This window comes from Rhea pennata, chromosome 1 (assembly GCF_028389875.1).
Source record: "Rhea pennata isolate bPtePen1 chromosome 1, bPtePen1.pri, whole genome shotgun sequence".
NCBI classification, from domain to species: domain Eukaryota; kingdom Metazoa; phylum Chordata; class Aves; order Rheiformes; family Rheidae; genus Rhea; species Rhea pennata.
Window position 1 is genome coordinate 73258823 of NC_084663.1, and position 18846 is coordinate 73277668.

Sequence of the window (18846 nt, forward strand, 5' to 3'; positions counted from 1 at the left end):
CTGCTTAAATAGTCTGGCTTTTATATCTTGCCCATTATCATAGCATGTGAGTGTCTCTGTTCTGTTTCTGTTTTCTTAATACCATTGCAGAGAAGCTTTAGGAAAGAGCAGGCCTTTCATTTGTCTGAGTCTGAATTTACACAGAAAAGTGAAGCAGGCTGCTTTAACATCCTCTGTTCTAAGAGCAACATCCTTCAGAAATTCTTTCAAACTTCTACCTTATAGTCTCACTGTGTAGTCCCAATAGTTATTGACTGAATTATTTCATTATTTTGTATATTTAAGAAGCAGGAAGTAAATTGGCACCTTGCTGAAAGTATGGACTCTCAGATTACTCATGTTTCAAGTGTCTAGAGAGCCAGCTCCATACCATAGCACTGAGCAGTGCAGCTCGCAATCTCAGCATGTTTCTGGCATTGCTTCTTGTGCCCTCTTCGATCATGCCTTCACTCTCTTGCTTCGTCTAATGTGACTGTTCCTCAAAATGCAAAACCTCTGATAAGATGGATAGTAGCAGAGCATCTGTAGGCTTGTAAAGTCAAACTCTGATAAACGAGCTGTACCAACCGCGTACCTTGCAGACAGCATGCCGGCGTATTCATTGACCTTAAGTCTCAATCAGATCCTATTGGTAAGATGTGATTCTGAATGTAACTGCCTCCACCTTCAACAGCTGCATTTACTGCATAAAGAAAAAGCTGTTAAGCCTGTGCCCTTTGCACTCTCAGCTCTGTTTCTCTAAGAAGTTTATACATGATTCAAGAAATATCTGCAAAAGAATAACTCCTCTCCTCTATCATAAATCAAACAAGTATATTCTCTTACATTTTAGGTTAGTGGCAACATTTTTGATTGGCTGCTGACCTAAAAATTTTGAACTCTTACCTTTGTGAAGTCGATGGTAAATAGTTAGGGTTTTTTTAAGGAAAAACTGTTGACTTGCATTGTGGGTCTGAGATCAGATCTGTACTATGGAGGAGATAAGAAGTCAAGCAGTTTCTGACTTTTGGACTGCTCACAGGTTACTTTGGAAATGAGAGCATACGTTAAAGAGTTTGATGGAGCTAAATGCCTGAAAAGTTCAGGTTCTTATCCGAAGCATCTTCAAGCTATCTGGGTCTGTTTTGCCTGGAAATGTTATAGAAATCCTCTTGTTTGTGATAGGCTGACTGTGCTGCATGTGATTTACCTGAAAATACCAAGAGGATAATCTGACTTTCACTGTTTCAGTGGTGATACGTCTGGTTATAGACAGAGCTCATGGAATGCAAATGTGAACCACAATGAAAAAGAATGTGCAAAGAAAGAAAGTTAACCTGATGGTCTCTGAATTGTGTGAGTGCACAAAGTTGAGCAGATTAGCCTTATTTCTAAATATTGCAAGAAGAGCTTTGTGAAATGAGTTCTATGAATTTGAACTATTCTTTGAACTGCAGATGCAGAACATCACATTGAGGAAGCATTTCTCTGTTCTCTTGTTCGCTTTTCTGTTTTCTTCTGTAATACAACCTAGTGACAGTATTAGGCTACATAAAATAGTTGTAAAGTCTCTAGTTGCCATGTGAAATCTGAAGGTTTTTTAACTTGTTGATCTTTTACAGTTATCAGGAATGGATCAGATCAACAAAACAGCAATATTTCTTTCAGGAAGAAGCTCAAAAAGATTTTTTAAACTGAAGCCACTTTATGATAATTCAGTATCATGTCATTTTCTTAGCTTTGCAAAAGGCACAATGCCTAACATTTTGAAATGTTAGTATTGCTTTCCGGAAAGATTTGTTTTTAAACATATGATTGTCAGGAAGATAGGATGTTTATGAGTAATGTGCATAGGGAAAACAAAAACAGTTGGAAAATGGAACACCTTTGTATTTGTAAAGTTAAACAATTCAGAAGGAGGTGAGGTGTTTTGAGGAGAACATTGGAATTAATTGCCCTGGCATGTTGTTCTGGCAATGTCTTTCAACACCACTGCAGCCTGACAGATTAATTGGCAGCATGCACTATCCTGTTGCAATCCAGGGTTCACAGATAGTTCTGAGTATGTGAATGACGGACGGGGTGTTAGTAAGGCTGGGCAAGAACACAAACCACCGCACAAAGCTTATGCTTAGTTCAGGCTGACCCTTTCCTGAGGCCTGCAGAAGTTTGATCTAAAAGTGTTTTTTCCTATAGGCTGCTTCATAAAATACTGCCTTGAAAAGAAAAAAAAGCAAAATTGCCTGTGTCTTTGGACTTTTGATTTTGGGCCAAAAATAGTAGAACAATAAATACATTGCAAAAGAGCATGTATCGTCTAAATTTCCAGTGCAGCTTAGCAAACCCAGGGACACAGAGAGTTCAAGTATTCTTCAGATGCACATCCAATTTTATCGTGCTTAACTAAACCAATCTTTTCAACACTAAAGGTTGCTCATCGCTAGCTAATAAGCACATTTTAAAAAGGGCATCGTAGAGAATGCAACTATATCCTTTCCAGAAAAAAATGTTGTTTGTTCTTAAATACCTGGCTCAGTAAAGTGTTCTGAATTAATTGTTATCCATCTTCCCTGTCAATCTTCTAAATTACCTATGAACTTTGTGGTTACAGTACTTAATGATTTTACATATAAAATCCTGTCATCTTCCCCGTACAGGACAAAACAACACTGGAGACCTTGACTCAGCAATTGGCAGTAAAACAGAGTGAAGACGGGAAGTTTAGCCACGCAATGATGGATTTCAACATGAGTGGAGATTCTGACGGTCAGTATGAATTGCTTACCCTTATTTCCATTTTTATGTGTACATATCATCAGACTCTGGAAGAGAATACAAGTGCTTTGGAGGTGTGTGAGGGGAAAGAGGGGGTAGTAGTAAGAGGCTTCAAAACAAGGCAGGAAAAAATGATTCATCATGTGGTGGTTTAAGTCTGGAGGTGATGTTTAGCCTTTTCTCCTGTATACTCCATTTGTCAAGACTGGGCCAAGAATGTATTTCTGATGGTAAAAGGGAATGAAGGAGGCATAGATATGGCATAAATGAGATCACACAGAGAGTCCATGAATTACAGAGCTGATCACCCCTGGATGATGTACATTGTACGTCTGTGGGTACTTGTTTGGATTTGATGAAGTAAGCCTAATGTTCTTTTCTTTCTCTGCCATTTCTTGTGTTGTTGTGGAGCAACACTTAAATTTTTTTTGTAAGCACAGAAATAGACAGATGTGTAAATGTTCATTTGCTAGTTAGAGACTTGCTTAAGAAGAGACTCCTGATGTTGCTGTATATCACACACCATTTCTGTCACAAAAAGAGGCAGAAAATAAGTAACATAGTATGGCCAGCAAGAAAGGAAGAAAATCAACATTGATGAGAGTTATTTTAGGTTATAAAGCAGTAAAGGATATTTTAGGAAAGCTGTTTAATTCTTTGTATTGAAAAAACAATTGGGACTCTTCGTCAAGTCTGTTTATACCATGTGATACTGAATCAATAGAGTAACTAAAAATTAGACATAATGTACAAAATATGTGGTGTTTACCTACTGCTTCAAATAAAAGAAGAAACACCATTAACTCATTGTGAATACTGACTCATTGGATCTGCTGCATCTGATGTAGCTTGCTGATGGCAGTGGAAGCTATAGAATGAAACAACTTGGAAATGATTTTCCCTCTCTTTTTAGGAAGTGCAGGAGTTTCAGAATCTCGAATCTATCGGGAATCCAGAGGGCGTGGTAGTAATGAGCCCCATATCAAGCGTCCAATGAATGCATTCATGGTGTGGGCTAAAGATGAACGAAGGAAGATCCTTCAAGCCTTCCCTGACATGCACAACTCCAATATCAGCAAGATACTAGGTAAGAATCACGGAGCACTGTTCTTTCTGTAACAAAACTTGGCACTTTTGATTGAATAGAACTGAACACCTGACATCAAATAGAACTACTATCTTTAGGTCATCTACCTAGTTACTAAATGACTGCATCAAGGACAGCAGCAGTATAAGCTTCCACCGTGCTGCCTAGTGGTATACATTACATTAACCATAACCCGAAGTACTCTTGTAATTAGAGTGAGGTGGTGGTTTTGGTGCGAAAATGTTAACTGAATAGATCAAACCAGTCCATTTCATTAGGCTGCTGAACCAGCAGAAAATGACTCTCATATATTTGCCCACATATTTCATCTAACTAGATTCTGTATGGTAGCTCAGCGCAGTATTTAATTTATACCATAGCACTTTCTGTTCAGACCAATAGCCATAAGGGAAGGATCCTAAAATACATCCTTTTATTTTATACACTTGACAGTTTTAAATGATTTTTATTATGTTCCTGTTATATTAATTTTCCCTTTAATATGTGATCTCTATCACAAGCTGCTTTTATTCTAAATATTCAAAAAAGACTCCTGAAATCAGAATAGAAACATCAGAACTGATTTCCATATCCTCTACTCTGCACGTCCCAAGCTATATATACTTGTCATGAACATCATCTGCTAATTTACATGCAGTAGTCCTCCAACTTTTTTACTACTTACTCAAATTCCCAGGAACACATTCTTTCCTAAGTTTTTCCTCTGTGACATGCTGAATGATATAGAAGGTGAGTAAGTGAGTAGTGCTCAGGCCAATGAATTACCCTTCTGGGAAGTTAAAAAAAAAAAAAAATCTGTGACTATATCTGAGATGTTGCATTTTTACTGATTAAGTCTGTGTTACAGACCATAAGCATTCATCAGGCCATGGGCAAAAGTTTAAACAGGAAACATGTTTACCTGGGCTGCAGATCTGATGGGTTATGCAGAAAACTTGAGAACTGTAGCTTGATTATAATGGCAGCATTAACTGGTTACAAGGCTGGTAAATTTGCTGAGTTTAGACTGGTCAGAGGCTTGAGGTTTAGCTTGATTAGAGTGACATTATGAAAAGTTAGTGGGGGGCAAGTAGAAATGAGGTTAAATTGGTCTAAGAGGCAGAATGTATTGGCTATGGATGGCAGATGTGATGATATTAAGCGATGATTAAAAGGGTGGTACGAGATGATTAGATTAGTTATAGGAACAGGATTAGACGGCTAAATTGGTTATGGTGATGGTAAAATAACCTTATACTGGTTAAAAGGGATTATACTGGTTACAGGTGTATGATGTGATTAGTCTGAGGACAGGGCAGTAATAGTTTTGGTCTGTTGCTAAATGGAGAGTAGGGCTGATTAAGCCTGTTTTTAAATAATCAGCTTCAGAAATCTATCAGATCACTGTGAATGGCCCTTTTCATATAGAAAGTACAAAGAGAGCTTGATGTTTTCCCTCTTAACTGATTGTTTTGGATAACAACCTCCGACAGCACGCTGCTAATTCATTCTGCTTAAAACAGGCGCTTGAGCTGGGCTGACATTTTACGCGGTCTCTGGGGATCCTGGTTGACATTTTAAAGGGCTTCTAAGCATTTTATAATACCCTAAAATCTGGTTTTAATAAGCCATTCTGCTGAAATTGTTAACATAAGGAATCACCTTTTACTATTTGGCGCTAGATCAGGGAGATATGGGGACATCTTTTTCTGATTAGATATACAGTAGTTGGAGTAAAATGTGCAAATTCATTACAGATCCTGTTGAGGTGACAGACAGTAGAGCTGACTCCAAACTCTACTGTTTTGCTGCCAGATATGGGGAAAAGCAGGGTTTGAAAGCAATTTGAAAGCAGAAAGATATGTTTCTATTTCTTTCCAGCATCACATTTAATTTTTTTATTCCTCCTCTGCAATAGAGAGGGATGCCCTGATGTCTTCTTTCTTGACAGAAACGTTATAAAGGTCTTCCCTCAATTGCAAAAGGCCAATCTTTTGAAGTCAGCAGGGAGCTCCCTGTTAACTGGCATAGGGTGAGCAACTAGAAACTTGCAGCTCAGCCAGGTATTAGGATCTCTTTATTAGAGCGCCACAATATTTCCTTACCTTTTCTTTTTTTTTCTTTTTTCTTTTTTTTTTAAGCAGTACTGCTACACATTGAGGTCAGAAAGCTCGTTATCACTGAAAGTAGCTTAACTGGAGTTGTCACTGATCAAGGGTCATTTTTACAGTAAAATGAGAGGAGATGTCCTTCCCAGCATTAGAATTCTCTAGGGATTATGTTTGACACTGTGGTGTTATGTTTTGAGCATAAAAATTAGATACATGGATTTGTCACTAAATTCATCTGCGCATACGTTTGTCATCCATCTGTTCATTGCAACTTAAACTTGTGGATGATGATTTTTTTTTAGTAAATTGTTAGAAAAAAAGTGCTAAAAAGGGTCTGCTGGACCCTTTCAATTTAATAATGCATTGTTTAGATATTTTTGTAAATTTATTTCAGGGAAAATACACGTAAGAAGATTAGGAAAAGATAAAGTTAGATATAGCCTTCCAAAATTTTCTTGGAGATGTTTATGTGCATGTGAATACATATATATGCACATATACATATACTTATACATTGTATGTATGTGTGTTTGTGTGTATTTTTCAACACAAAATCAGCCTGATTCAGACGCTCAAGACTGAAAAATGTAAGCCTAATAGACTAAAAGTTAGTAAAAGTCAGGCAATATTATAAACAGTTGAAAAGTCTTATCACAGAAATTTGACTTAAAATTAACTATAAATAGAGCTCCTAACCTTACCTAGTGCACATATTTGTGGGCCAGTGCACAAACGTGTGCGCACTGATGGGTGCTTATGTGGGTGCTGGTCTTGTACTATGATCACATCTGCAGATGGCTGGTCCTCTGCAGCTCTCCTCACAGTCATCATAAAAGCTCCTTGGGGCACAGCTCTAACTGCCTTTGCTCATTTTGGGGATAAGAGGTGTGCTTGGTGTCGTTGAGTCTTACAGTTGTATCAGGATATCCGATATTTTTCTAAATGCTTCAGCTACCAGGTCAGGGAGATTTGTATGAGATTTCTGCCGAACTTTATATAGGTGCATATGGAAGGGAGCTGGTGCTTGCTTTCATAGTTAAGGAGAAAAGCCTTGCAGACTTGACCCACTCAAAGCTTTAAAACACAGATGGTGAGCAGAAAGCACTCAAAGGGTGTAAATCTTCCCTTAAAAAGAAAAAAATTTCAAGACTCTTAAATCACATCTTTTTGGGGGCTTGAGCTTAGCACTGTGCATAGGTATCCATGCCTGTGTATGCGTGTATTTATAAACATACAGAGTACTGTCACATAAAGCTGTCACAAATATATTTTGTTCAAGCACATGATATTTTTAACCAGTTTTAGTATGTTGATTGATGATACCCATTCATACCTATGCAATCAGAGGCCGAACCAGCATATGTGCCCTAACTTCCCTTAGCTTTTCTGTGGTTGGAAATTCAAGGATCAGAATTACATACTCTTCAAACATTCATAATAATACCAGTCAGAAAGCTTGTTGGTTTTTGCATATTAGTAAGAAAGTAAGTGAAAGCAGTAAAATGAAAAAATCAAGGGTTTATCATCACAAAATGTGTCCTTTTTCAAAATTTATTTGACGGCATACTTTGTTTAATTATTTATGATACTTCAAAACATACTAGTAAATTATATTTTGTATATTTTGTAAAAACAATAAAGTCATAGTAATGGGAGGTATCACTGCAGGAGGCAACCGTTAAAAATTTGCTAGGAAGAGAGGTGAAACTGCCATGATTTTTGTTGCATTGAGTTTGCAGCTTAGCAAGGAAAAAACATAATGCATGACATTACATTTATATATAAATATTCATATGTGTAACTATGTACAAATACTGTGCATTGAAATTTTGATTTTTATGGCCCTCATCCTGAAAAGACTTACATATATAGTTAACTTCACACACTGTTTACTGACCCTTTCAGATAAGGAGGTAAGGATCTGCCTGCCCATATCTGGCTGTAGGAGAGAGACTAGTGAGCTAGCACAGTGACAGAGGAATTGGGCTGGAGTAGAACATTTACACAACAATTTTGCAATGCTGATTTGAATTTTTATCTTTCTGCCTGACTATCCATCTGAAAATACATCTGACTATTACTCAGTTCCTGCATTGCAAGTCCCCTCACAGTATGTAAAGCAATTGTCAAGATTTACTTAAAGTCTGTGAGCTTTTCAACTTTATTACTCATAAATAGAAACTGTTTCATCAGCAAGATATGGGATTGGAACTGTTTCTTTAAGCCACTGGAACTACAGCATGTTTGTGGTTAGAAGACTTTAGATTTAGACAAACTTTTATGATTTTTTTCATATGCTAAAAGGCTTGTGTGCCAGTGGCTAAGAGGTAGAATTTGAAAGTAGACCTACATCTGGGCATCTTCCCATATAACTGCATAAGCTTTACCCTGACTTCTTACCATTGTTCCGTGTGGGCCCTATCTGATTCATCTTACTCACTAAACCAACATTAGGAGGTGTTCAGTGTTTTGGCAGTCTCCGCATGTTTGTCACCATGTCATTTAGCCTAAATTTGAGGAGGTACCACGTGTGGAAAATGGGTGTCACTTTTTCTAGTCACTTCCCGTCCCAGAAAAAGCATGGAATGATTTCTCTGCGGGAGACAAAGCTGCTGACTTGTGTACACGGGGGGCTTTTCTGCTCTATGTAAAACAGTACCATGTCAGAGGCCTAGCACAGCTAGCCTGTGCTAGCTCCAGACTGGCTACAAAGGCTGTAGAACTCATGAAGTGTCACGCAGGAATTTTAGTTCAAGCATACAAACAGTATAGTCACACTAATACGGTGCTGCACCTAAGCTGGTAACAATATGGTTAACCTCTTTCCCATTCCAGTCCCAACTGAAGGATCTCTGCATATTATACGTTGTAAACACGGCCTGAAAAACTAGCTGTTTAACTCCTCAGTAATGTTTACAAAGAAAGGGATGTCCATTGCTCCTCTCCAGCGTAAAGACGTGATTACTTTCAAATCAATTATCTGTAGGTGTGAGGTCAGGCTGGGTCTGTATTCAGTACCAGCCTGTTAGCCTTTCATTCCGGAAGCTACAACTGCAGCTTGGAATAAAGCTTCAAGAAGCACTGGGAAAAATGATATCAATAATTAGAAGAGGCCTTTTTAGAAGGAACTGAACTATTTGCTTTCCCAGGAGTGGGTAACTGTACTCTCTGTATTGAGAGTCTTAGGGGCACAGTGAGCTAAAAGCAGTCTGGCTAATAGTGTGAGCAAAGTACAGTATGAATAACCCCCCCCCCCCCCCCCCAAAAAAAAAAAAAAAAAAAAGAACAAGAAAAAGTTAAGTATGACATATGACATTATGAACCCATTAAACTGAGAAATTATTCAAACTCTTTACCAATTGGAAAATGGACCTTTTTCCAATCAAGTCTTTCTTCTGGGCTTGGACCATTCCTGCTATTTGAAATGTATCTTACCCTGAAGCTCTTCTGAAGTTCATGGAAAAATAAGATAGGATAACTGATTCAAGAAATTTTACTTTCTGCTCCCATAGTATGTCCTCTAAGCAATATTAGTTTGTGAATTTCAGGCGATTTATTTAAAAAAAAATAAAGTCCTCATTATTTCCCTAGCTCAAATACCCACATTAACACAGGCGGCATGTCGGAGAGGAAGCCAGCAGCGATCAAGCCGCAGTGCAGCTCCATGGAGAGGTGTGCCAGTATCCCAGTGCTTTTCCCTTCACGACACATACTGAGTTCTTTGTTAGGCTGGAGCTGGCAGTGTTCATCAGGACTGGGGCTTGGAGTTAACACCCCACTGAGACATATGGGATAGTTTATAGCTGTTAGAGGCATTGCTTCAGGGTCTTTGCAGGCTTGTGTACCCAGCAGCATAGCATTTATGATCAGTTCATATTCTGCTTTTCACGAACGTGGCAGCTAGCAGGATACATTATTTGTCAGGAAAGATTAAGCTGTAGATATGAACAGGGTTTACGCCTTAATCCAGCCTTGGTGGAGCACAGTGTTTAGGACACAGCCCATAGAAGCGCTGCCTGCTCTGGAACAGGATGTGGAAACAAGCCTATGGCCAAAGGAAAGTGTAGGGGGACTTAGCAGAGCAGGCTCTGTGCATCTAATGGGTCTTTGGCCAGCCCACTAAAATATGCTACCTGGTTTTCTAAAAAGTGTCGAGGATTGCTCATTGGTTTTATTTCTCACCTGGAAGACATCATAATGTAGGTAAGTTTCAATAAACTATTGACTCAGAACTTCCAGTATCATCTTTCTGTGCCACATGGCCGTACTCAAGAGGTTTACCAGCGAAGTACGAACAAGACCTGACTCTTGTCTAAAAGCTCTGACTGATTAACAGCCCAAAGCGATACGACTGTAGGTATTTTGTTCTGAGTGACCTACTTGTTTCCCCTTCTTTTAGTGCTTGTAGATGAGTAGAATCTCATTTCTCATTCTTTTTTGTGACAGGATCTCGCTGGAAAGCTATGACAAACCTAGAGAAGCAGCCATACTATGAGGAACAGGCCCGACTCAGCAAACAGCACCTGGAGAAATACCCAGACTACAAATATAAGCCAAGGCCGAAGCGTACCTGCCTTGTAGATGGCAAAAAATTGCGCATTGGCGAGTACAAGGCTATCATGCGCAACAGACGCCAGGAGATGAGGCAGTATTTTAATGTTGGGTATGGGATTTTTAAAAATTACTATTCATTTCAGCAAAAATTGTTCTGCTCGGGGAGAATTCTTAATTCACTGGGGTAAACATTGTATTTTATGGGCAAGAACATTATATATTGCTAATGGAATACACTTTAAAACAATGTGTTCCAGGAGAAAGTTATGCAGTTTGGGATTTTTTCTTGGTTATGCTATTTACTCATCTTACAACTTCAGCCACCTTTCTCATTTCCACTCTGATAATGCAAAACAAACAAACAAACAAAAAAAAATCTTTGAAATTTTCCAGTGAAATGTAAGTCTTCTGATCTTCTGATAAAGTCTTCTAAGTATTATTTATTATGGGACCTCAGAGAGTATTTCCAAACGGATCTGTGGTGGTGCCTGTAGGTCCAAAAGCCAAAAATAATAGCTTATATTCAGCACGATCTGTGGCAAGTGCTCTGCAAAAAGACTGCTGAACATGTTGAACTTAAGCTGGGATATGAGTTTGGCTCGGTTAACTCATATCAGGCATGACATTGTCTCCTAATGTTCATCGTGATGCATTAGTCATGCCAGGGAGTGTCTTCCAATTCAGTAAGCTAAATGCTTTGTGTTGAGTACAAATTTCAAGATGGCTGTTCAGATAAACAGCTAATAGATGAGCTTTATGTGATCAGATTAAAATCTGCCTAGAAAAATCACATGTAGTTTCTTTCTGCAAATAGCCCTTGGTTTTGGTTACTGCAGATCAAAAGAATCAGAAGTAATTAACTATTCTATAGCGTTTTTGTATTTACTCCAGAAAATTAAAAACTACACACTGACCTTAAAAAAAGCAAAACAGCAACAAAGTCAGCCTCAGAAAAGATGGAATTTTCTCTTTTGACTCAGGCTGAATTTGGAATCATTTTAATATTAACCGAACTGAGTGGCACGTCTCTTTAGTTAAGGGCTGGAAGTAGCAATAAAGGAGAGAATATCTGTCCAGAAACTGCTAAGTGTCATCAGACTGTGTTTTAAACAGCTACAATGTGCGTTGTTATAATAAGCAGCTCAGCAGAGAAATTTGAGCTGCTTAACCCTGTGGCGCTGGCAAGTCCGGTGATCCCAATGGTAAGCATTGAAACAAACACAGGGAAGTCAGCCAACATTTGGCATCAAGAGATTAAAAAAAAGAGGAGGGGGGCTTTCTGGAAAAGAATAGGTGGCTACAGAGCCCCCAGAACACTGCTTATCTGGTTAACATGCATACTTCCTCATGGGAAAAAAATTAACCTTGTAACACTCTGGGTATTATTTAGCTTTCCAAGCAAGGCTGACATTGAAATCAAGACACTTCTGGAGATAATTTGCCCTGGGACATTAGAGCACAGAACCTGGGGTGAATTCTTCGTAGAAGTTACTGGCAAAACGGGCGATGACTGCAGTGGGGTCAGTGTTTGATGCTGGGAGTCCCAGCTCTGTAGTTCCATTCCTGGTTTTAGTTCCCCATCTACTGCTTCACCCTGCACAGGTCATTCAGAGCTAAACTTCTAAACAAAAATGCAGCTCCTGCTCGAGCACCAAAATAAGGGATTGGGTTTTCAAGAGCTCTCACTATGCCAGCTGCTGAGACATTCTAAAAACCTGTCTGAAAGCAGCACAAAGGGAAGGCTTCAGAATTTTTGGAAATTCTTGTGCTTTATGCTTTTCTGTCTTAGCATCCTTTTCTTTGGTGGTGATATAGTAATCTCATCTCACTAGACCACTGGGAACCCTAAAATTCCAGTAGCTGAGAACTGCTTTGAGATCCTCTGGAGTGGACGTCCTATGGACATGGAAAAATACTATTCTTAAATTATTGAATGTTTGAAAAGCACTCTGAAATGCGCCATTTAAGTGCAAAGTATTCCTATTGTTAAATATTAAAAGCAATTTAAGTGTACTGAATCCTGGTTACAGAAATGCTGACTCCCGAAAACAAAGCCTTCCCACTGAATTAAGAATAAAATGCAAATTAGGTTGGCTGCCTACTTTAAGAGCTGTATCTTCAGCTGAGACAGCTTATACTTGTTTCAGAAACAAGGAAATAATGACTGTAGGTCCAGAGGCCTCCTTTGGATGGCAGGCAGGAAGTATCCGAAAATACAGCCAGCAGTTCCAAACAAATGTAAAGCTCTTTGGCACTGGAAAGTCTTTGAGGATCACTGTAGTATGTAAGGCTTACTGTATAGTCAGGGCACAGCCAGGCAGTGGAACAGGGGAGGGTTTCATTCTTAATTAAGTATGTTCATCTCAGGAGACTCTGCCCTGTCTCCTGTGGCAAGGCTTTTCAGTGCAGATGGACACACCGCTGATGACATTACAATGTGCAGCATGTACTGAAGAGTATTACTGCAATGGAATTACTTCATGCAGTAAGGAAACAAAAGGAGCATGAATATTAAACCTCTGGGCTTGTTGGGACCCTGACGCTTCTCAGGGAAACAAACACTGATATAACACAACTAGTGTTCTTGATGCAAAAGGAATTTCTGTGGCCTGGCATAATTCTTCTTCCATTACTGCAGACAGGTTTCCAAGGCTTAGGTACTACTAAAAGGCATCCTATAGAGGATTTTTTCAAATGCTCATGCTTTTTATTTATTTTTAAATAATGTGTGCTTCTGTTTTAAGTCTGGCTTTTCCCAGTCTTATCCACCCTTCTTGAAAGGTTCTGCTTTTCACAAGTGCCACTCTCTGTGGAACGATCAATGTACGGTGGGAGGCCCTTAGTGATCATCCTACAAACCGCTGTCATCCCCAAGAAGCCCCCTATTCCTCTTTCTAGTAATGGCGAGGTCTCTGAATGATATGGAGTAAACATTGCCCCTTCAGAGAGGGGCAGCTTTGTGTGCTCCTGATCCACTGGTACTTTCCTCCAGCACTTTCCTATCCCTGTGCAAACTACCCTGCCCTCACCTCCTCCTCTCCCCTACTGGCAATGTGTCACTTCTGTTTCTAGCCCTGCCAGCAGCATGTGATTGTTTCAGAGGAAGGTTTGTTAAGTTGGACCACAGTTGAAAGGATGTTCATCTGTAGCTGGCAGCTCAGGGGATGCACCGTTTACCCAGAAAACAAGTTTACATCGCAGGTAGATGAGCTGCAACTGTGTAGTTCAGGGACAGATACAGATGTTTACAGAGACATCAGTGAAGTTGGTTCAGGCTTCATGTTTGTTTCAAGAGTATCCGTTGGCAAGGCTGGAGTATTGGTATAAGGGTTGTCTTGTGCGAGCCATCCAGGAACTCCCTCAGCCTGGCCAAGAGTGTACGCTGCGGACTTGCAAAGTGCTGTCTTACTGGCCCTCCCTTTACTCCTTGTTTTATATTCAAATGCCCTTTTCCTTTTCTTCCCTGGCAGGCAACAAGCACAGATTCCCATTGCCACAGCGGGCGTAGTTTACCCAGGAGCCATCGCCATGGCAGGAATGCCTTCCCCACACCTGCCCTCCGAGCACTCGAGCGTCTCCAGCAGCCCGGAGCCCGGCATGCCCGTCATCCAGAGCACTTACGGCATCAAAGGCGAGGAGCCTCATATCAAGGAAGAGATGCAGACCGATGACGTCAACGGAGAAATCTATGACGAATACGATGAGGAAGAGGATGACCCTGATGTGGACTATGGCAGTGACAGTGAAAATCACATTGCGGGGCAAGCCAACTGATCAGGGTCCACATGTCACATGACCTCCAGGACTTCAAGGAGAAACGAAAAAAATAAATAAAGCCCCATCTGGTTTATCCTTGCCAGTGGCCAAGCACATTAACTTTCTCATACACTGACTGTTACTTTAACTGTTAGTCTTAACTAGTTGGGACATCAGCTGACTAATAGACATCAGCCTGCATCAGAAAAAAAAAAAAAGGCTCAGAAGAAAGGAAACAAAGACAACGACGACGACAACAACCGAATGAAATAAGCTATGGGTAAAATAATGCCAGTAATTCAGCTGCTATACCCAAGCACTGAAGTCTTACCCGTCGACCTTTTATTATTATTATTTTTTTTTTCAAATAAACTTTATGGCTGTTTGTTCTACAATGTTCTAGAAATTCTCACTCAGGTACACAGTGCCAACAAGTGGCTTGTGAATGTGTTTTGTTGTTTTGTGCTACAGTTTAAAGAGAAATAATTTTTTTTTTTTTTTTGGTAATGCACCTGACAGGAAAGAAAAAAGATAAAATTCCTTTTACCCCCTCTGTCTCCTCCTCCCCGTCCTCCTCCTCCTCCCCGGCAAATCTGGGTCAGAAGTATGTGTGTGTGCGTGTGTGTGTATGCATGTGCGTGTGTCTGGCAAGGAAGGAATTGGGGAGTCTGTTTCTGTTAACCCCAACAAGCAATTATTTCCTTTCAAGAGAGGACTTCTCTTCATCAGTTGCACACCATACTGAGTCTTTGAGCAAGTGCCAAATTTGTACTAAAGTGATGAGCTAGTCCAATTTGTTTTTCTTGGTTGGTCTCTTCTTTTTTTTTTTTGTTGTTGTTTCCTTTTGTTTTGGTTTTGCTTCCTGCTCTGTCTTAACTTAGGACAGTGTTGTATCTTAGACAATCCCTAGAAGAACCTGATATACCAGCAGCTGGTGAGATTAGACATATATTTTTGGCTTTGGTTTTGCTTTTTAAAGGAAACTGTAGGTGCCGTTCTCAGGTGAAAAAGAGAGAGAGAGAGAGAGAGAGACTTAAGAAATTTAGAGAAAAAATATTTTATGATCTTGGATTTTCATGTGTGCATGTTTATGGTACTAATAAGAATAATATTGGGCAATTGTGAGCAAAAAGCATGTTCCAGAATGAAATCCCGCACCCTCTAAATGACTTGGTCTGTAAGGAGCCTTTGCTTTTAATATACACTTCAAGTGGAAGCATGTAAAATATAGAAAAAGATTGTCCAAAATATGGTTTGTTCAGTGCAGGACAGGGAAATTGGAAATGTTAACACCTTGCTGAGTGTAATTACGTTACCATGATGTTCAGTTTTAATGAATTTATGCCCACAGGTTTGCTCAATACTGATGTCCGATTCAAAAGGCAAAGTTGTTTTACAGGCAGCTTTTGCCTTTGCACTTGCAAAGGTCTATTTTTTATCAGTGGGATATTTGTGGAGGAAGGCAGGCTAATAGCTAGGAAGAGATTTCTCTATCCAAAGTGAGCATGCAAGAACTCAGCCCTTCGAGGTGCTGGCTTTCCCTAGCTGTTGCTCACACGAGCAAAAGATTGTTCTCCTAGGCTAAAATTAATGTTTTCAGTGTTCAGATATCTTGCTTACGTAATTTTTGCCTTCCTTGGGCAACAGCAACCAGGATGAGGATAGTGGATTTACACAAGTGTAGTCCTAAGCAGAAGTTAGCCGCTGTATTTTCAGTAAGGTAACTGACTGTTACGCGTTATTTCAGAGAAAAGAAAGTAAATACACGTGAGTCAGAGAGTCTCTTTTCATTTCCTCACTCTGCTCTTCCTCTAGCAAGAAAGTGCCCAGTTTCATGTAGCAAGGCAGAAGCGATAGATCTAAACCAGCCGACCGACCGAAAAGGCTACCTCCAGTTTCAAACAGCAGCTATCCAGTGTCTCCTCTTGGTCCTGGGAAGGAAACAATCACGGTCTTACAGGCAGAAAAGCCTTCCTCTGCGTCCGTTTTCTAACTGAAGATGCCACCGCAATGTTCGTCATGGTCACTGGTAAATCCTGGCTCCTAGGGAGAGGCTCGTGGCTACCTCTTGTCACTTGAACTCCTAAGAGAAAGCCCTGTGCACGTCAGTGTCAGCGAGATCCCAGCCCAAGGGGTTACCAAAACTGAGGTGTTCAGCATTCGGCAACCCAGATTTTGCAAACGATCCCTTAGCCAGGCAGATTCAGAGCGTGGTTAAATCCAGGTGCGGGAGGGAAGGGAATGGTAGCAGGAGAGACTGGGAAGCCGGGCGAGGGGGGTCCGGCTTTGCCTCCTGAAATGCCGCTTGAAGTGTAACTTGGCCTCCGCAGACCTTGTGCAAAGCAAACAAGCAGATGCCATGGAAGAGTTAGGACAATACTCCGGTGAGCGGTTCGGACGTGTGATAGTTACCCTGCAACATCTTCTTTTTCTCCCTTCCGTTTTCCCTTTTCCCTTATTAATTTCCACCTCTGCCTCAAAACTTCTTTTCTATTTTCTCTCTCTCAGAAGATTTGCTCTGGAGTTATGCTTGGAGTAGCTGATCATATCCTCCATGTCAGAGAGGGTCCTTTTTGTTTGTATTTTATGACTGTATTTTTTTTTCAGTTGAACTGCCTCTTCTTGCTAGTGTTGTAATGGTAATAATAATAATAATAATAATAATGGTCAGCTGTTCCCAGATTAGTAAATTATGTATAATTTATTTTATACCCCCTCCTTTTTTAACTTTATTTTATTCTGTTCTAATTTGGCAGTGCAGCAAATGAAGCTGTTAGGCTATTTAAAATGGATACCCCTCCCCACCTTGCCTTTTTATATATATATAAATATATATATACATATGAAAACAAATCGCTTCTTCTTCTGCTCACACCATTCCTCTTTCTTTTATTTTAATTTTGGCCCCAGCCATGTCAACTTCTGATGTTTATTATGATGGAGTGAATTAATGGGAGTGTTGTTTTCAATCTTAATTAACTTATGCTCTCTCATCACTCATTTTAGTTATTTAATTACACTAGTCATCTAGAGCCAATTTTTCTGAAGCACTCTGTTTGGATAAGAAGGAAAAAAAATAGACAATTGTTTTTATATCTTTATTATGTACAATGTGAAAACAGATATTTGCTCCTTTTTTCTTTATCTTTTTCTTTTTCTTTTTTTTTTTTTACTTTTCAATTTGTTCCCTGTCTTTGTGAACAAATAACTTCTGACTCTTGTGGGTTCACCTCACATTTGCTGGATGCTTGATTTCCACCGTGCTATAGAGACTCTCTGGTTTAATTATGTAACTTTGGGCTACCGGGATACTTTGTTTTAGCTCCAGGTAGGTGCCGCAGAGGCAGGTGTCATTGGAGCGAACCGTAGACCCCGGGGCTGGAAAGCCGGCCGTGCCGAAGGCGAAGGAAGGGGGGAAAACATGGCTTTTGGACTCCAGCGGGGGCCGAACCTCCACCCCGGGGAGCCCCGTGGCGGGGGGCAGGTTCGGCCCGCGCGGCGGAGGGGCGCCGCCGGCGCGGGGGGCCGCGGGGCCGAGCTCGCCGCGGCCGCCGCGCCGGGGGCTCGGAGGACCGCGGGTTTCCTTAGGTACGCAAAGCCTGTCGGAGAGACTGCGCGCGAGAGCCTCGCCGTGGGGCCGGCCCGGGCCGAGGGGCAGCTTTAGCAAACTATCCGTATCCGCTTCCTGCGCTTGGACGTTGAAGCTGATGCAGCAACGTTAAAAGAAAAAAAACAAAAAAAAGGAAAAAGTAAAAAAACCCCAGCTCTGGGGTCCCAAACCAGCAGAATACTTACACTAATATTTTGTTGGGTCAAGGTATGAGCGCCCTTATGAGTAGAAGACCAGATTTGAAAATGTGGCCCTGTTTGTCCCTCTTTAATTTCCTTAAAAAAAAACAAAGCAAAACATATATGCATAAAAAAAAAAAAAAAAAAAGAAAAAGAAAAAAAAAGATCTTCTTGTCTTGTTTCTTTTTTTCCCTGGGCTCTGCGCCCTGGAGCATGTAGAAAAACCAGGTTAGACGAGATTAGGATTGTATTAACCTCAGAGCGGATCAGGGCCCTCGTGCCGCCGTGGGGCCTCCTTCCCCTCTCTCCCGGGAGCCGGGCGAGCGAGGACGGTCTCGTGAGAGCCGCGGTGGGCCGGCTTCCTCCAAAACCCGCGGGGCTTCTCCCAGCGGTGCGTCTCGGGCGCTCGCAAGAGAACGATGCCGGCGCTGGGGAGAAGGGGGAAAGAAAGAAAGAGATAGAAAGAAAGAAAAACCGAGGCACTTGCTTCTAAGCTCAATTAAATAACACAGAGTATATCCTTTTTCAATTTATTCATGCCTTATATTAGTAAAATAGGATTTTTAAGTGCATTTAACATCTTTATTTAACCGTTCCGCTATATTAATCAGGCCCCCAGAAAAGAACACTAGCTATTATTATAGCATTTAATTAGTTTTGTAACCAAATCCTCTTATTACGAATGCATATGGAAGAAACTCTTTCTTCGAAGACATTATTTCAAAGATTTGGTTACTGCAGTAGACTCTCTCTTTAATTAAATCATTTTTTAGAAAGTAAATTGTCTTTAACCTT

The 18846-nt window shown here is 40.4% G+C and overlaps 1 protein-coding gene across 19 annotated transcripts in view; it reads left to right on the forward strand.

Moving 5' to 3' along the window:
• The window catches only part of SOX5 (SRY-box transcription factor 5), a 650623-nt gene extending 632845 nt beyond the window's left edge, over positions 1 to 17778 (forward strand). For all 19 annotated transcript variants that reach the window (XM_062591596.1, XM_062591577.1, XM_062591562.1 and 16 more), the window contains 4 exons: positions 2637 to 2745; positions 3668 to 3841; positions 10399 to 10615; positions 13977 to 17778. In XM_062591596.1, coding sequence (XP_062447580.1) covers positions 2637 to 2745; positions 3668 to 3841; positions 10399 to 10615; positions 13977 to 14280 — 804 coding nt within the window. In that variant the 3' untranslated portion in view covers positions 14281 to 17778. The remainder of the gene's footprint in view (positions 1 to 2636; positions 2746 to 3667; positions 3842 to 10398; positions 10616 to 13976) is intronic.
• Positions 17779 to 18846: the final 1068 nt, after the last annotated feature.